The 13,768-nt window shown below is 39.9% G+C and overlaps 1 protein-coding gene across 3 annotated transcripts in view; it reads right to left on the bottom strand.

The window, feature by feature from the left end:
- Positions 1-13,768, bottom strand: part of LOC145442730 (zinc finger homeobox protein 4-like) — a 123,896-nt gene that overhangs the window by 64,676 nt on the left and 45,452 nt on the right. Inside the window, exons 1-3 of one of the 3 annotated variants that reach the window (XM_080320712.1) lie at positions 8,558-8,993; positions 6,928-7,066; positions 3,862-3,951 (exon numbers count right to left, since the gene is read on the bottom strand). The exons of 1 other annotated variant lie outside the window; for it this stretch is intronic. In XM_080320712.1, coding sequence (XP_080176838.1) covers positions 3,862-3,951; positions 6,928-7,066; positions 8,558-8,937 — 609 coding nt within the window. In that variant the 5' untranslated portion in view covers positions 8,938-8,993. Of the gene's footprint in view, positions 1-3,861; positions 3,952-6,927; positions 7,067-8,557; positions 8,994-13,768 lie in introns of those variants that run through there. One more of the 3 variants, XM_080320713.1, reaches the window with a different exon arrangement.

Raw genomic sequence — 13,768 nt, forward strand, 5'->3', positions numbered from 1 at the left:
ACTTAACAGTTGTTTTAGGCAAATTTATCGTAGGCCCCGGCAAAACTACCTACAATTTACACATTCGCTTATTTAAAGTAGAAAGTTATTTTGGGATACGCTGGCATCACTTTTATGAGAGAAATTGTCATGACAATTGGGCGAAAAAGCCCCTGTATCACTGTAACTGAATCGACTTTGGAAAATTGCAGCTATTCGTGGCGTCACTGGTCAGTTTCGGTTACTCGTGAAGATGGACCCTGCAATTTATGGATTGGCGCCCTCCGATTACCAGCTAAAAGTATGCGACGCATACACTAAATCTACTTTTAGGAACCATTACTGACTTGAATACTTTTAATTTCTTTACTTTCTACTTTTGCTTGGCGTAGATGTGACATGTCTTTGAAATTTCGACTTCCGCTTGTAACTGAGTAGAAACATGAGGCATTACTTCTACTGCTACTGAAGTAGCCACGTCGACTATTTTAACCGTCTCTGTCAGCTGGTCTGTGTTTGGGTGTCACAATGAACATAACAAAAGTATGACAAGACGACTGATTGCTCATTGAATATAACTAATTAACCATGGACTACGCAGAGGTTATGAAAATCTGTTTAAAGCAATCTAACATGTTTACGAACACAAACCGGCTTATAGTTTATTTTACGACTATGGGTATAATGGTGAATATAGTTGATAATGAGCATAGCGAAGTTTCCAATGAGATATATGCTACGGGCTTAAGAATCTCAAATTCATCTTTGAGATCTTCTTGACCTCATATATCGTCTAGCCTGGTTTTGTGCACCGGGTATATGTGTGAATCAAAATCACAACTACAATTACGTGACACGTACACTATTACGCACGGCAAGGTCTTTAAAGTTTGGAGCTTTCGAGCAACTTATATCATCACCCACCAGCGTTTAATCTTCTGTATTACCATAATTCACGAAACCACCAAGAAAAATTCACGATACCGCGAAATTAGACCCAATTATATGAACCCGTTGCAGAACTAAAAGACAAAGATTTACCCGATCCTTAAGAATCGCAATTATCATATCTCGAGCGCAATTTTGGGGTGTCGGATTGCAAAGGTCGGCACAATTTTCAACGCGTAATTACACCCCCTCGATACGCGAAAACAACACTATTACCGTATTAGGTGACGTATAATTAATGGTAGATGCGCGCATTTCCGGAATAGATTAAGGAAAAATACGGAAAAATAAATGGCCCACAGAGTTTAATTCTCATCCTTGGAGTTTATTTGCCGAGAGCATGTTAACTAAACCGGCAAAACAAAATTTGCTAGATTCACGACAGCTTTCGTAATGTCTACAACACCTATCTGACTTGCCAAGCTACACCGGTCATTTTTGCTCCTTGTTATTTCACGGATAGTGCAGCTTACGGATTGACTATAAGTCCATCAGTGTAGTGAATGCTTAGTTCCAACCAATGCCTCCTCGTCACTGTACCAGAATGTCAATTTATGTACGCAAAAAATGGATATAAAGCGTTTAGTTAAATATCACATTCCCCACTTTGCAATACGACACACATATCCATGCTTCACAGAAACACGAAATGCTGGCGATACCAGATCCAAAATCCAAATAAAGGCGATGCGGTATATAGAATAGTCAGACAGAATCAACGCCTCGGTGGCATTCTATAATGACAGGTTTTGAGATCGCGACAGGCAGTGATCTCATTACAAACTCAAAGCCCGATAGTTTAGACAGGACAGTCCGGGAATAAATTAACTCGAGATCGCACCCTCCCAATTAGATACCCGTCATCTTTTATTTAATAGTAGTTTGAATCGAGAGTAAGCTAACCCTCTCAATCGCGTTTGACAACGCCGATACATGCGCACCAGCGTTCGTGCTACAAAGTCAGCTTGAATTATGAGGTGATATTCTATTGGTGCAGTGACATTATTTTGATAACCGTGAGAGCGGAACCAATGTGAATAATAATGAGACATATGGGTCGATGTTTTGAGCTTGGTTCATTGAAACGTCGTTATTAGGACAGATACGTTGCTGATTTGACGTTGTTTACAGCAAAGCGAACACAATTAGGTCTGCGTCTGCCTTTCCCGTATTAATCACCGACGAAGCAGGCGTTCCCATAAATTTTTAACGGGCCGGGCGTGTAAGGTCGATTCCGCAACAAATTAGGAAATTAAAACGTCGATTAGTCGCATCATTATTCATTTGAATGCCATCGACTGTCGTTACAAGTTTCTGAACGCCGAACTACCTCCTGTTCGAGAATGACTGTTTCGAACCGCACAACGCCCTTTCATCTCGACAGATTAACTACATGCCACACCGATGGAAAATGATGTTGCCTTTTTTGTATTCTTGATGTTTGCAACTTCCTGGATCTACCGCTAATCAGAATCAGAAGTGCAGATTGCCTTGTGCTGGTCGCGCTTGGTACAAGGCAATAACAGTCATTACATTACCTGAAATTCGTACGAAACTACATCACAATCACATATCTGCGACTTCAACTTGCCTGAAATTTTGGATGTAGAAGTATGTTGAATTGGTGATGGATGTGAGGCATGATATGGTATCAGTAATATGCAGAGAGCCATGTTAAAATTGTGAAAACGTCCAAAATTTTACAGGTATACATTAGGGCTCTTCAAAAATGACTTTTTTTCTCAAATCCTACTGGCTACTTGATAAAATTGTTAGGTTACCTAATTTAAGTCTACACACCAAATTTGGTTCAATTCCAACCAGTAGCCGCATTGCTACAGGAGGAGAAAGTTTATATTTATTATATAAAAATAAATAGCAAAAAATTTGAAAATTTTCTGTTTACCCCACGAAAGTGTTAGGTTATGTATAGAAACGATGTTCACCAAATTTGGTTCAATTCCAACCAGTGGAAGCGGAGTTATGGCCGTCGAAAAATTTGGTTTATGAATAAAATAGTATTTACGGTGACCAATTCTTTAATTATTTATTATAGTGGTTCCCACCGTAAATACTATTTTATTCAAATCCAAATTTAGGTAAGGTAACCTAACAATTTTATCAAGTAGCCAGTACGATTTAAGAAAAAAGGTCATTTTTGAAGAGCCCTAGTAAACATTCGTATTTTGTATTGGAGATTGATTGGCCAGTTCTGATCAGTGTCATCCCCATGGACGGATGGCAACTGAGCAGTGGGTACCGAACAAGAACAGCAGCCTGTATAGACTTGCATATCCAATTTGATATCAACAAGTGTGTGTGTGAAAGAATCCACGATTTGAAAGAGTCACCAATAAGTTTCGCGAGTAGAAGAAGGATATTAAGGATACTACTTTCTATCCATATCGATGCCCGTCATGTAGCTTCTACATATGGCGCACTATACGAGTAATGGTTTTAAAATCCGTATAATACGTGCCATTCCATCCTAGGATCTAAGGCGTGAACAGTCAGAAATGAACCCCGGTCAGTCGTCCAACGTTATGGAGATGTTGCCATACGAGTAAAAGGTTTCCTGGTGCATTGCGGCGTCGTGTCCCTGATGTGGTGTTATGTGTTTGTGTCCCATATACCACTCATATACAGGGCACGGTATGTATCTAAAGCTGTGGTAGTGTGGCCCATGCACAATCAGACGACCACATATAAATTTAAGTCAGTTCTGCTTAGTCATTTCTCCGTAGACGATCTGCAAGGCTCGTCGAATTTATAATGCGTGGGGATTCAAAGAGAGAATCAATTGGAATCAAATCTGCTATATCCAAAAAGTCACTAATATTCCATAATACTTCGCTCTCTAATCCGTAATCAGTTTCCAACTATATCATCCATGCTTTCTATACTAGCTCAGAAAACCATTCGTGCAAAACCTACCTCAATGGGACTCTGGGCATCGCTGTTCTCTTCCCCCTCGTCAGTAATTGGTTTCATAGAATGATAAGAAGCTTCGCCGTTCTTGAAAACCTGAAGGAGATTCGTCAAAAATATGAACGCACGATCGATACCCAATTGCATGATGCGTGTCGGAAGTGATGGGTCAACGTATTACTACGAAATGTTTCCGTTCCCTTCGCCATCTACGATTGATCAAAAGGAGTCGCAAAGATAATTATAATTGTCTAGTATAAAGACATCTATCCCTACCATTCTCATTCCTTTTTGTTATAGGTCCCTCAGTTTAGGCCGTATTATTAGAGCTGCAGCTAATAAATAATCCCCACAACCGAGCAGTAAAAGCAGGAGAACTGATGGCAACTTCCCCTCTATGTGCAGGTGCCGTATGCCTATTGCTTATGTTGGGACAACTTACGACTGTGAAACCTACCCATCGTGACCCTATCATGATTGCAGAAACTAAAATGCTTTAATAAGTCTGTAAATACCTATGACATATTATAGGATGCGACTCAGGACCACTCTAGGCATGGCAAAAATTTTGGGCTCGGAATAGGTAAATAGTGTACAATAGGCTGCATACCACATGATGATATAGTAATAACATCTAACAGAATCCGATGAAACATGCTCCTATTCTACAGTACCCGTTGTACTTTGCGATCGTTGTCAGGAGTGGTGTGCAATCGTGCAACTGCAAATACGGCGCCTTCAAGGTTCAGTGATCGCATGACGTAACAATCTAGGAGGACGTTAGGTGGTGATGTGCAAAGCGCATAGAGCCGTGCGTTAAATATTCTATTCTTTCTCCAGGGTATAAGTCAGGGGTCACCAACACGCGGCCCGCGGGCCGCATGCGGCCCGCCAGGTCATATTTTGCGGCCCGCGACATGATTTGAGATTTCGGAAGAAAGCTAAGAAAACATTTTGAAATTCTGAAATTGACGTGCAATGGCCCAAACACTTCCAATACCGAGACGCTTAGAAAAATGCTTAGGGCAGTGGTTCTAAAACTGAGGGTACGTCCTCCTTATGAGGGCGTGAAAGCATCTGAAGGGGCCGTGGAGCTGCGTTCAACTGAAATATTTTTCGCGCTACGCGCGATTTCCCTCGAATTCATAGGTATAGCTAGTGCTCTGTGTATAATCCGGAATTCATATTACAGAATTCCCTCATCAACATTCATAACTTTCTATGCCATCAAACTATCCGTTCAGATAGCCAGCATTTTGGATGCATTTAGTGATATGACGATAAGGGCGCGCGAAATTTTTCAGTATCATATAGGGGGCATGTCTAAAAAGGTTTGAGAGCCACTGGCTTAGGGCTTACCCACAAGATTAAGCTTTAAGTGGGGATGGTCTTTCAGCTAGTTACGGATCTCGCTAGTCCCAAAAAACCTTTCTAGGTATCGTGCACAGCTCGGAGTTCGAAATAAAATGAAATTGATGACAGTGATCCTTTGTTGTATTTTTATTCCTTTAATAAAATATTACTTTTTTGTGGTCACTATAGCCATCGTCTATATGTTAGGTAGCACAGCGTTGTATTGACGTAGAGTTTTAAAACGTGGTTGCCCACTTTATATCGATATTGAATTTATGCGGCCCGCGGCCGCTACGAAATTTGAAAAGTGGCCCGCGACCCGTTTTGAGTTGGTGACCCCTGGTATAAGTAATGGTAACGCGCGTTGAAAACGGATAGGCTATGCGTTTATATGTATACTGCGTTCTGCGTACACTGGTATGGTCGGTATAATATATTAATGGCGAATTCCACCGTCGGTAATATGATAAGGCAGCTTTGCATGTGTAGGCTACTTTTAACAATATTGCGCCTGTGGTTTAACTTTAGAGTGGTCGAATACACGAAAAATCCCCAGACAACTCAGCCGTTTTGATTATTCAATGATCAGCCCTAAACCGTTACAGGGTAAAATTAGCCATTTTAGTATACGTATTTCAGAAATCGCGAAGCTACTATCAACGATCAGGCTGCTATAAGAGTTTGTCTGATTAATATTTCACAAATATCAAAATACCCGAACAGACATCGTAAATATGGCGCTAGTATTTGGACTGATCGAAATCCTTGTTGTTTGCTTTGCGGAGTGATTTTAACGTATATATACTCGACAAAATGAAAGGGCCTTTCCTTTAATTGTACTATTATCCGTTCCGCCATTCGCTTTGAAACGCCGAGCGCCTTTTGTCTACGTTTTAACGGCGACCGTAAATCTGTTGATTCTTTGCATAATTAGGAATTTAATTGGTTCGCTCCGGAGTCGTCCGCGAATGCACGGATGTCGGTGACCTATTTTGAACAAAGCGATGTCATTCCCAATCTAATATTTTCCTTTATACATTATTAGTTTTAGACCAACATGCGTCAACCTGTAACAGGCATGGTGGATCAATTATTTTTTACAACCATCAAATTAAAATTCGAGCGCTATTCAGTTCCGCGCGGAATATAAATGCCTTTGGTTATTGCCGGACGCATGATGGAAACGTATAAATCTATTTCGGAATGATGCATTTACAGAGTTCGCCGTAATGCGGTTTTGCGGACTGCATTCTCATGATTCTTGGATTCAAACATTTGGGCGACTGCTGATAGGATAATTAGATCATCTAATGAGCTCGTCAAAAACGATTTTAGACATATACAGTTGTAAAAATTTGTTTGCATACTTTATGGGTAATGAAAGCTCTCATTTAGAGATTGTATGAAGATGAAAATGTATGATTACAAAATATTGATACGCCATCATCACTACGATATGCCTTAGTTATTTTGCCAATGTTTAAGAGCACAGCTGTCAATATGATAATCTCGATTCCTAATGCATACGTTGATGCAGTATCCATGAGAAACTCGTTACAATAAAATTATAGTTTGGTTGTTTTGAACAATCCAGATGCCGCTATCGTTATATATTCTCCGTTAACACATAATCAATGGCTATAGAGATGGGGAATGGCTGTAGTCTATACGTTTGGATAATTAGTATGCATGATTCCGAGTATTCACGGCCTATATCACCTGTATCAAACTGGGAAGTATTCCTCTTGGTATGGAATTCTTCTCGCCGGATTTAATAAAATGAACGTCTCGACCGTGCTTGAGGTAATCTTGAACGTTGTGAAATCTCAGACAGCAGCGTAGGCACAGCATGTATCTCCTTGAAATATTGCGATCATTACAAGATGATTACACTCTCGAAATTACAATAGCGAATTCGAATTACTAAAATAACCCTAAGCCTAAGAATGGAAGCTAACCGCTAGTAAATATTTGAGGTCGCAATTTTTTATCTCGGCTCGCTCATGAGGTACACGTGGGGCGATTCGGTAGCGCTTGGATCTTACTTGAAGTCGACTATGTTTTGGCGTTAGATCAAACGGAATGATTTCGTCCTCGCAGAGGCACGAGAAAAATATAAAGGAAGTGTGCTTGAATAATATTGGTCATTATACATGAATGAACTTTTCATTACTGATCACCAATGAAATTCTCACATCAGTGGGATAAACATAGGGGAGATGTGGTACCGATGGATCACTGGGACCGAAAATACTTTGAAAATTCTCTATGATAATTCCATGATTATACTCCGTGAACTTGTCTGCAGTTGCATGCTGGCAAAATCTTTCCTCACATACAAAGAAATTCGACGTGCGCGAGCTATGGCGTCTCTCACAGATGTTTTTTGTTTTGGGGGGTGTAAACTAAATTTAAATCGACATATACATTTTTCTTTGTAACCTTCAACACGAACAAACCAGCAATCATTTTTTTTGTGAAGTGTAGTGCTTGCATCAGGCTATATAATGGCACCTATGATTTTTTCAGTACATTCCTTGGGTGGAATTTTTTCGATTCATGTATAAAATTCGTAGGGTGGGGACCGATGATACAATAGCCAAATCAAGCACAATAATCAAGCATACTAATCATGAAACAAGTGAAACATGCCTACGTACAGAAAATCTTCATGTAATAATTGCATATGATGTTTTATCGCTATAACGAGGTATTTGAAAGTCACACTGTCGATTTTCGGGCAATATGTATGTACCCTCAAATTTTTAAGTTCGAGCCTAAATCGAAACGTCATTTTATGACAACATTTGAGTTAATATTCATTCTATTTTTTGACGGTTGCGACCAAACATTCTTATTTGGCTTGCTGTAGCTTAGATTATAATACTGAGCAAGAAAAGTTGTAACGTTTGAGTTTTTTAGGGTATATGTGTCATAGGTCCCCGGGTCGTGTGCCATTGGACCCACCGGATGGGGACCGATGATACGTTCGAGCATCAAATTTTGAACGTCCATAAATATTTTTTGAAAAGACGGATATTCATGTATATGTGCGCGATAGGTAGAGCTTGTATCAAAGTGCTGAGCCAGCAAAAGATCTGATGTTTTCGGCTGAACATTTTGGGGCCAGCGATCATTTTCCAATTTTTGATCCATCGGTACCACATCACATCAAAAGGCGGTAGGTGTGGGTGGACGGTGAGAATAAAATCTATTGGATGAATCGGCGATTTCGACGTGACGCCGCAGACTTTAACCATTGTTCCAACTAGATGTTAAGGGACTTCGGTACTAGTGCGCGCGAACATGTTGTACGCCTATAACTCAAAATCCATTCAATCAAACGTACTTCGAATCGCACACTTCCTCATTCTCAGTTGAATCTTGCGTCACACTGCCAAGGCAACTTATATCCGATACACGATATTTGTGAGGCGTCGAGATTGAAGACGGGTCGTTTGAGTCCATGCTATCGTGGCCTTTGATGCAGAGTCGCTGAATTGAAATATCTACAATGGGTTGTTTCTCATCACTTTCGGCATCCTCGGTCGTCTTTGACAGATTAATTGTCGCCTCATTACCCTCGAACTCGAGAGTGAATTTACTAATCAAACTTGCATCCACCTTCGAATGAGGTGCATTTTCTGTAGCCATCTTCTTGCCGTTCAACTGGAATTGAATCTGATGATGCGTCTCCTCAGCGCTGCATCCACCGGTTACCACATCCATACTCTTAGGTTTACTCTACCAACTCATACTAAAATATAGTTAAGAAATAAGACTTGATCAGACACTAGATATTTTTAACTGATAACATTTAATTCTATAAACTGAACAAGTCCCTCAACAAAATCGATATCTGGTTTACATCGATGGAATAGTCTCTTGAATACAAGTAAGAGGTCTGCTAAAACTCGGTAATTGAATTCCTTCAAGCCATCGTATAATGACTTACTTCCTCGTTAGTCTTCCAGACCAGCCATATATCTTAATTATTTTGGAGCTTGAAAATACCAATCCAGAACTTCCTGTTATGCTAATTCCTTACGTTGAGTAATATTTTGTGCTGTGACAAGAGCCCTGACCTCACCGTAGCGCATAAATTGACGAGCGATCAGTAATATTTCATATTTAAACTGGGCTAGTAATCAATCCTTGATATCTCATAAACATTTTCGCTGTAACTCGTTTCAACATGTCCGTAAGCAAGTATTTAATGACGACATATGTTGAATGTGCATGGCGTCTACTGTGTGTCTAGTTTTAACAGCCTTTTAGCTATCAAATGAAGGGGAGTAAATATTGAAACATTGCTAAATTAAATTTATTTATTGCCCAAAACTCCTTTGATTTTTAACGAGGGTTTGTAAAAATTTCAATGCATGAGGCGTCACTTCAGCGTCTCGAAATACGTCGTCACGTGTGACGTGATGCCGGACTCAATTCGATAACACCATTGAACATATTCGATATTCACTGGGCATGTCTATATTGTCTGCGAATTGTTATTCGCCTGTACTATCAGATAGAATGTTGTTGTTGTATCTTATTAGAGCTGTTATTGTTGTTGTTTATTAAACAAAAAGAATGGCGCTTATCGCCTGACGGCCTTCTGCGCCACGGTCAATAACATTGTACACGAATAATGATGAAATAACGGAATAAAGTGTATACCCTCAGATCACAAAAGGGGGTCTCACAGTTATTAGAGCTAAAATGCTACGACGAAAATCTGTTCGTACACTGTTCGTACTTTTCGCGGATCTTTAGCATTTCATAAGTCAGTGACGTATATATGGGTATTGTCTTTTCATGCACGTAGGGATATACCTTCAACAAGTGACCCTCTGAAGTTGAGTATACTTATTATTCAGTATAGAGTGCTACGTGCTCCTATGAAGGATATAAACGTTTACACCAGTATGTGTATTGAAGCCATTCCTTTTTGGTCAAGACGCATGCATTTTCTAGTTCAACTGAGTGTACAAGGGTCAGGGTTGGGCTAAGAGGTCCTATACATAAAGCTCAAACTAATAGGCAGATGCTAACGTATCAAATTAGCGCAAAATACGTGATAGGCGGCCAGTCGCTGTTGGGTTAAGATGCGTCGACAACTCTTATGGCCTTAATCATTCGTGCCACGTGATACACAGTATTGTGTCGATATATGGTACACGTGAACAGGTTCAACTCAACCGTGTAATTTAGCGTAATCCACATTATCTCGTCTCGTTATCGTGTACTGCCTTGTCGTTCATCGTCATTCACCAGAGAGAAGTACGGATTTCGATTAGAAAAAGAAAACGGAAAATTTTAGCTTGACTAGGATCGGACTGTTATAGGCTGGATTTGGACTTTCACAATGGAAACGTGCGGACAAAGGACATAATTTACAAATGCCATCCCGTTATTGAAATTAAGTCAGTCATTACTTGGATTTGGACATGAGTCGAAATAAATTCTGGCTTTGTATATAGACTTGAACAGTAGGCCTATTTCGATTTGAAAATATAAAAGCCACTCATCTCTGCTGTACGCCCGATCTTCACACAGCTGTTAATTAATGTATATTTAAGCTCGTCTGCACGAACGCTTGTTTGGAATGACGAAGACCATGTCAAACTGATGATTGACTAATACCATACCACGCACGCATCTCTACTAACACATTGTATTATCTTTATAAACCATATCTCCATTCAATCCGCAACAACCCGTGCCACACACTTGTCGATCTATCTCCTCAGTTGTTATTTTAATACGGTCCGTTGATACAAATTAAGAGGAACTGCTTTGGAGTTCGCTCAACCGGAAATCCACAAACTGTGATTGCTGTTTATTGTTCTGGCGAAATGCTACGACAGAACGCTCAGGTGTTTCTATACAACGAGGAAAGTCAATTTTGGAGATCCATCGTTAACCTTACCCACCTTCGGCGAAAAATGTCCATCAGAGTCTATAGAAATAGAATCCCTGCAAGCCTACGTGAAATAATTTCAGATTTCATGTTTGAATGGTCCTTGCGAATTGCATTACGATGCGAATCAAATTTGTAGAAGTTTGGCGCACAAGAGTCATAGCGGAGTAGTCAATCACCATCAATAATAATGATAACAACAGCAAAACATTATATAGGCGAAAACTGTGATGTAATTCTTTGCTTAATACCGCTTAAGCAAAAAAACATCTGAATGCATCGATAACCACGTGATACTGAACGATATTATCGCAATTCCAACAGCGAAGAGTTTCCGGCTGTGCAACGTTCCAGGAAATCGGTTTAATGCGGATCGTAGGCCACCTCTATGTACTCGTATTATCTGCCAGGGGCAGTATTTCTATCCAACTGGTATAACCTATAGTCCTATATTAATTACTTCGGGTTGTAAGAATCAAAAGTAGCTACAGCTATTACACATGAATCACTGCGCTGCAATGTCTATTTAGCATGGAACTGCTACTCGACAGATTAGAATATTCGTACTCTTAACTATTATCTCACGAAGACACCCACCGTCTGGCACGATAGGGTAAAATCAGCTTATTAAATTATATCACTTCCTAATGAAGAGATTTATTACCGCCGTCTCGGTGAGTGAAAAAATATAAGCAACGCAAACGGTGGGAAAACAATCCGCGATTTTCCAACCGACGAGAGAATAATCCGCAGAACAAAAGGATGATGACGAGCAAAGATATATATTATCGCTTGATATTAATGTAATATTGCAGTGATCACTTCGACCCCACACTCTGCGGTATACGACATTGAGCTCGTATGTTTCATGCAAATAAAATAATAAGCGATAACGGCGACCAGTGCCACCACACAATTAAAATTATTGAGGAGCCGTATTCTTATCATTTTGGTTGCCTGCCAAGCTTTAATATTTGATTGGGAACACAAATATTGTCGGATATGAATGATGGCAACAGCTTTTCTAGCAATCAAGTTGGAGCGATGAGGGCTCTTTTGTTTCCTTGTCAACTTGTTCATCGTTCCTTTGTCCGCAATTCTTTTTCATCGAGGTATTAATTCGGTGGCAGGTTAAGTGAATGTTACGCGACTTAGCTCTAATTGTGCGTTCTGTTTGGATAGTTAGATCTTTTGATGAATGGGCAGGGGAACCAAGAACAAAACATCGGTCCAAAAGCACGAATTACAAACAAAACGGAATTCATTCATGGTCACCAACAATTTTCCGAAATTTGAGAAACCGCCCATCGCGTTTTTGTATCGTTTGGAATGCAGACATTTACGAAGTAATCAGTCACGAGTTTCCTTTGAGAGTCTTGTTTTTTGACCAAGTTTCAATCGGTTGCTTGAATTAAATATTCAGCAAAGGTTAGATGCAAACTGTCATACTCTTCCTACAGGGGCACTGTATTGTTCATATTGTCGCCAAATTATGCTGAAGAGTACGTTCGCGACCCTTAATGCGGGGTACTAACCTTAACTTTCGTGATTTCGATGATACGATACGGTCAGAAGTGGAGCAACTGAGACGGGTCTCCAACCTTGTAAATGTCTAATTAGATTGTGGTGGTAGCCGCAACATGGAACTAGTTGAGTTTGTAGTTAAGAAGTCTCTTCCTAGACTTATGCAAATATCGGTATCCATAATGTGGCACCACGCAGTACAACATGATGTACCATGCATCTGCATTCGCCGACGGATTGCCATTTTTTCACCTTTGTTAGTGAATTCCAAAATCTTGTTGCATGGTCTGACCATAGATGGGATGTCATTTACGCCGTTAAAACAAATTCGACTTTAATCTAAATGACAAATAGAGGTATTATGAATTGATCCTAAGCACTTTCGATTAGTGAATTGCATAGCAACCGCGCTGTGATATTAAAAATAACAGTGGCCATGAAACGAACGTTGGTCTCCAGAAAAAGGATTACGCTTAATGGAATAGTTCTGGAACATCCATTAGGATATTAAAGTCTCTCCATTGTGTTGGATATCAATCCATGAGGACGGTGTTTGTTTTTCTCGAAATTAGAGAATAGCTGCACTTGTCATGAATCAGAGTTTCATTAATAATAACTATTTGACCGCTTTGTTCCTTGTATTGGGGATGAACTTTTTATCTCTGCTATTGTTTAACTTGCCCCCTCTAGATGAGAAGACAAGGCAAAAGGGCATTGTGATGTTTATGATTCACAATATCTTAAATAATAGAGATTTAATATCCTGGTACGTTCGTACATGGACCATTCTATCTTTATTGAATATTTTCTATGGTTGTAGCGTTACTGAATGTCTTCGTCAAATTCTACGTACTTATATGGTCGGGCAACTGGGGCATGCAATATATCGAGTTAGGAAATATACAGAATTTGATTTTTCAAACAATATTGGGTGTACTTTTGGAGCTTTTGAGAAATTAAAGTGAATCCGGATTCCGTGTATCTACACAGTGCCGACCTATGCAATAATATATTACACAGTCAAGGCCAAGAGTTCAGGAAATGACGCCCGACATGCTGCCTGTCCACGGTTATGATTGGCTTAATCTTTCCAAACCCAGGAATATCTAGATATCCCTG

The sequence above is a fragment of the Botryllus schlosseri genome, chromosome 7 (assembly GCF_051294905.1).
Source record: "Botryllus schlosseri isolate E-star chromosome 7, Bs_hap1, whole genome shotgun sequence".
NCBI lineage: Eukaryota > Metazoa > Chordata > Ascidiacea > Stolidobranchia > Styelidae > Botryllus > Botryllus schlosseri.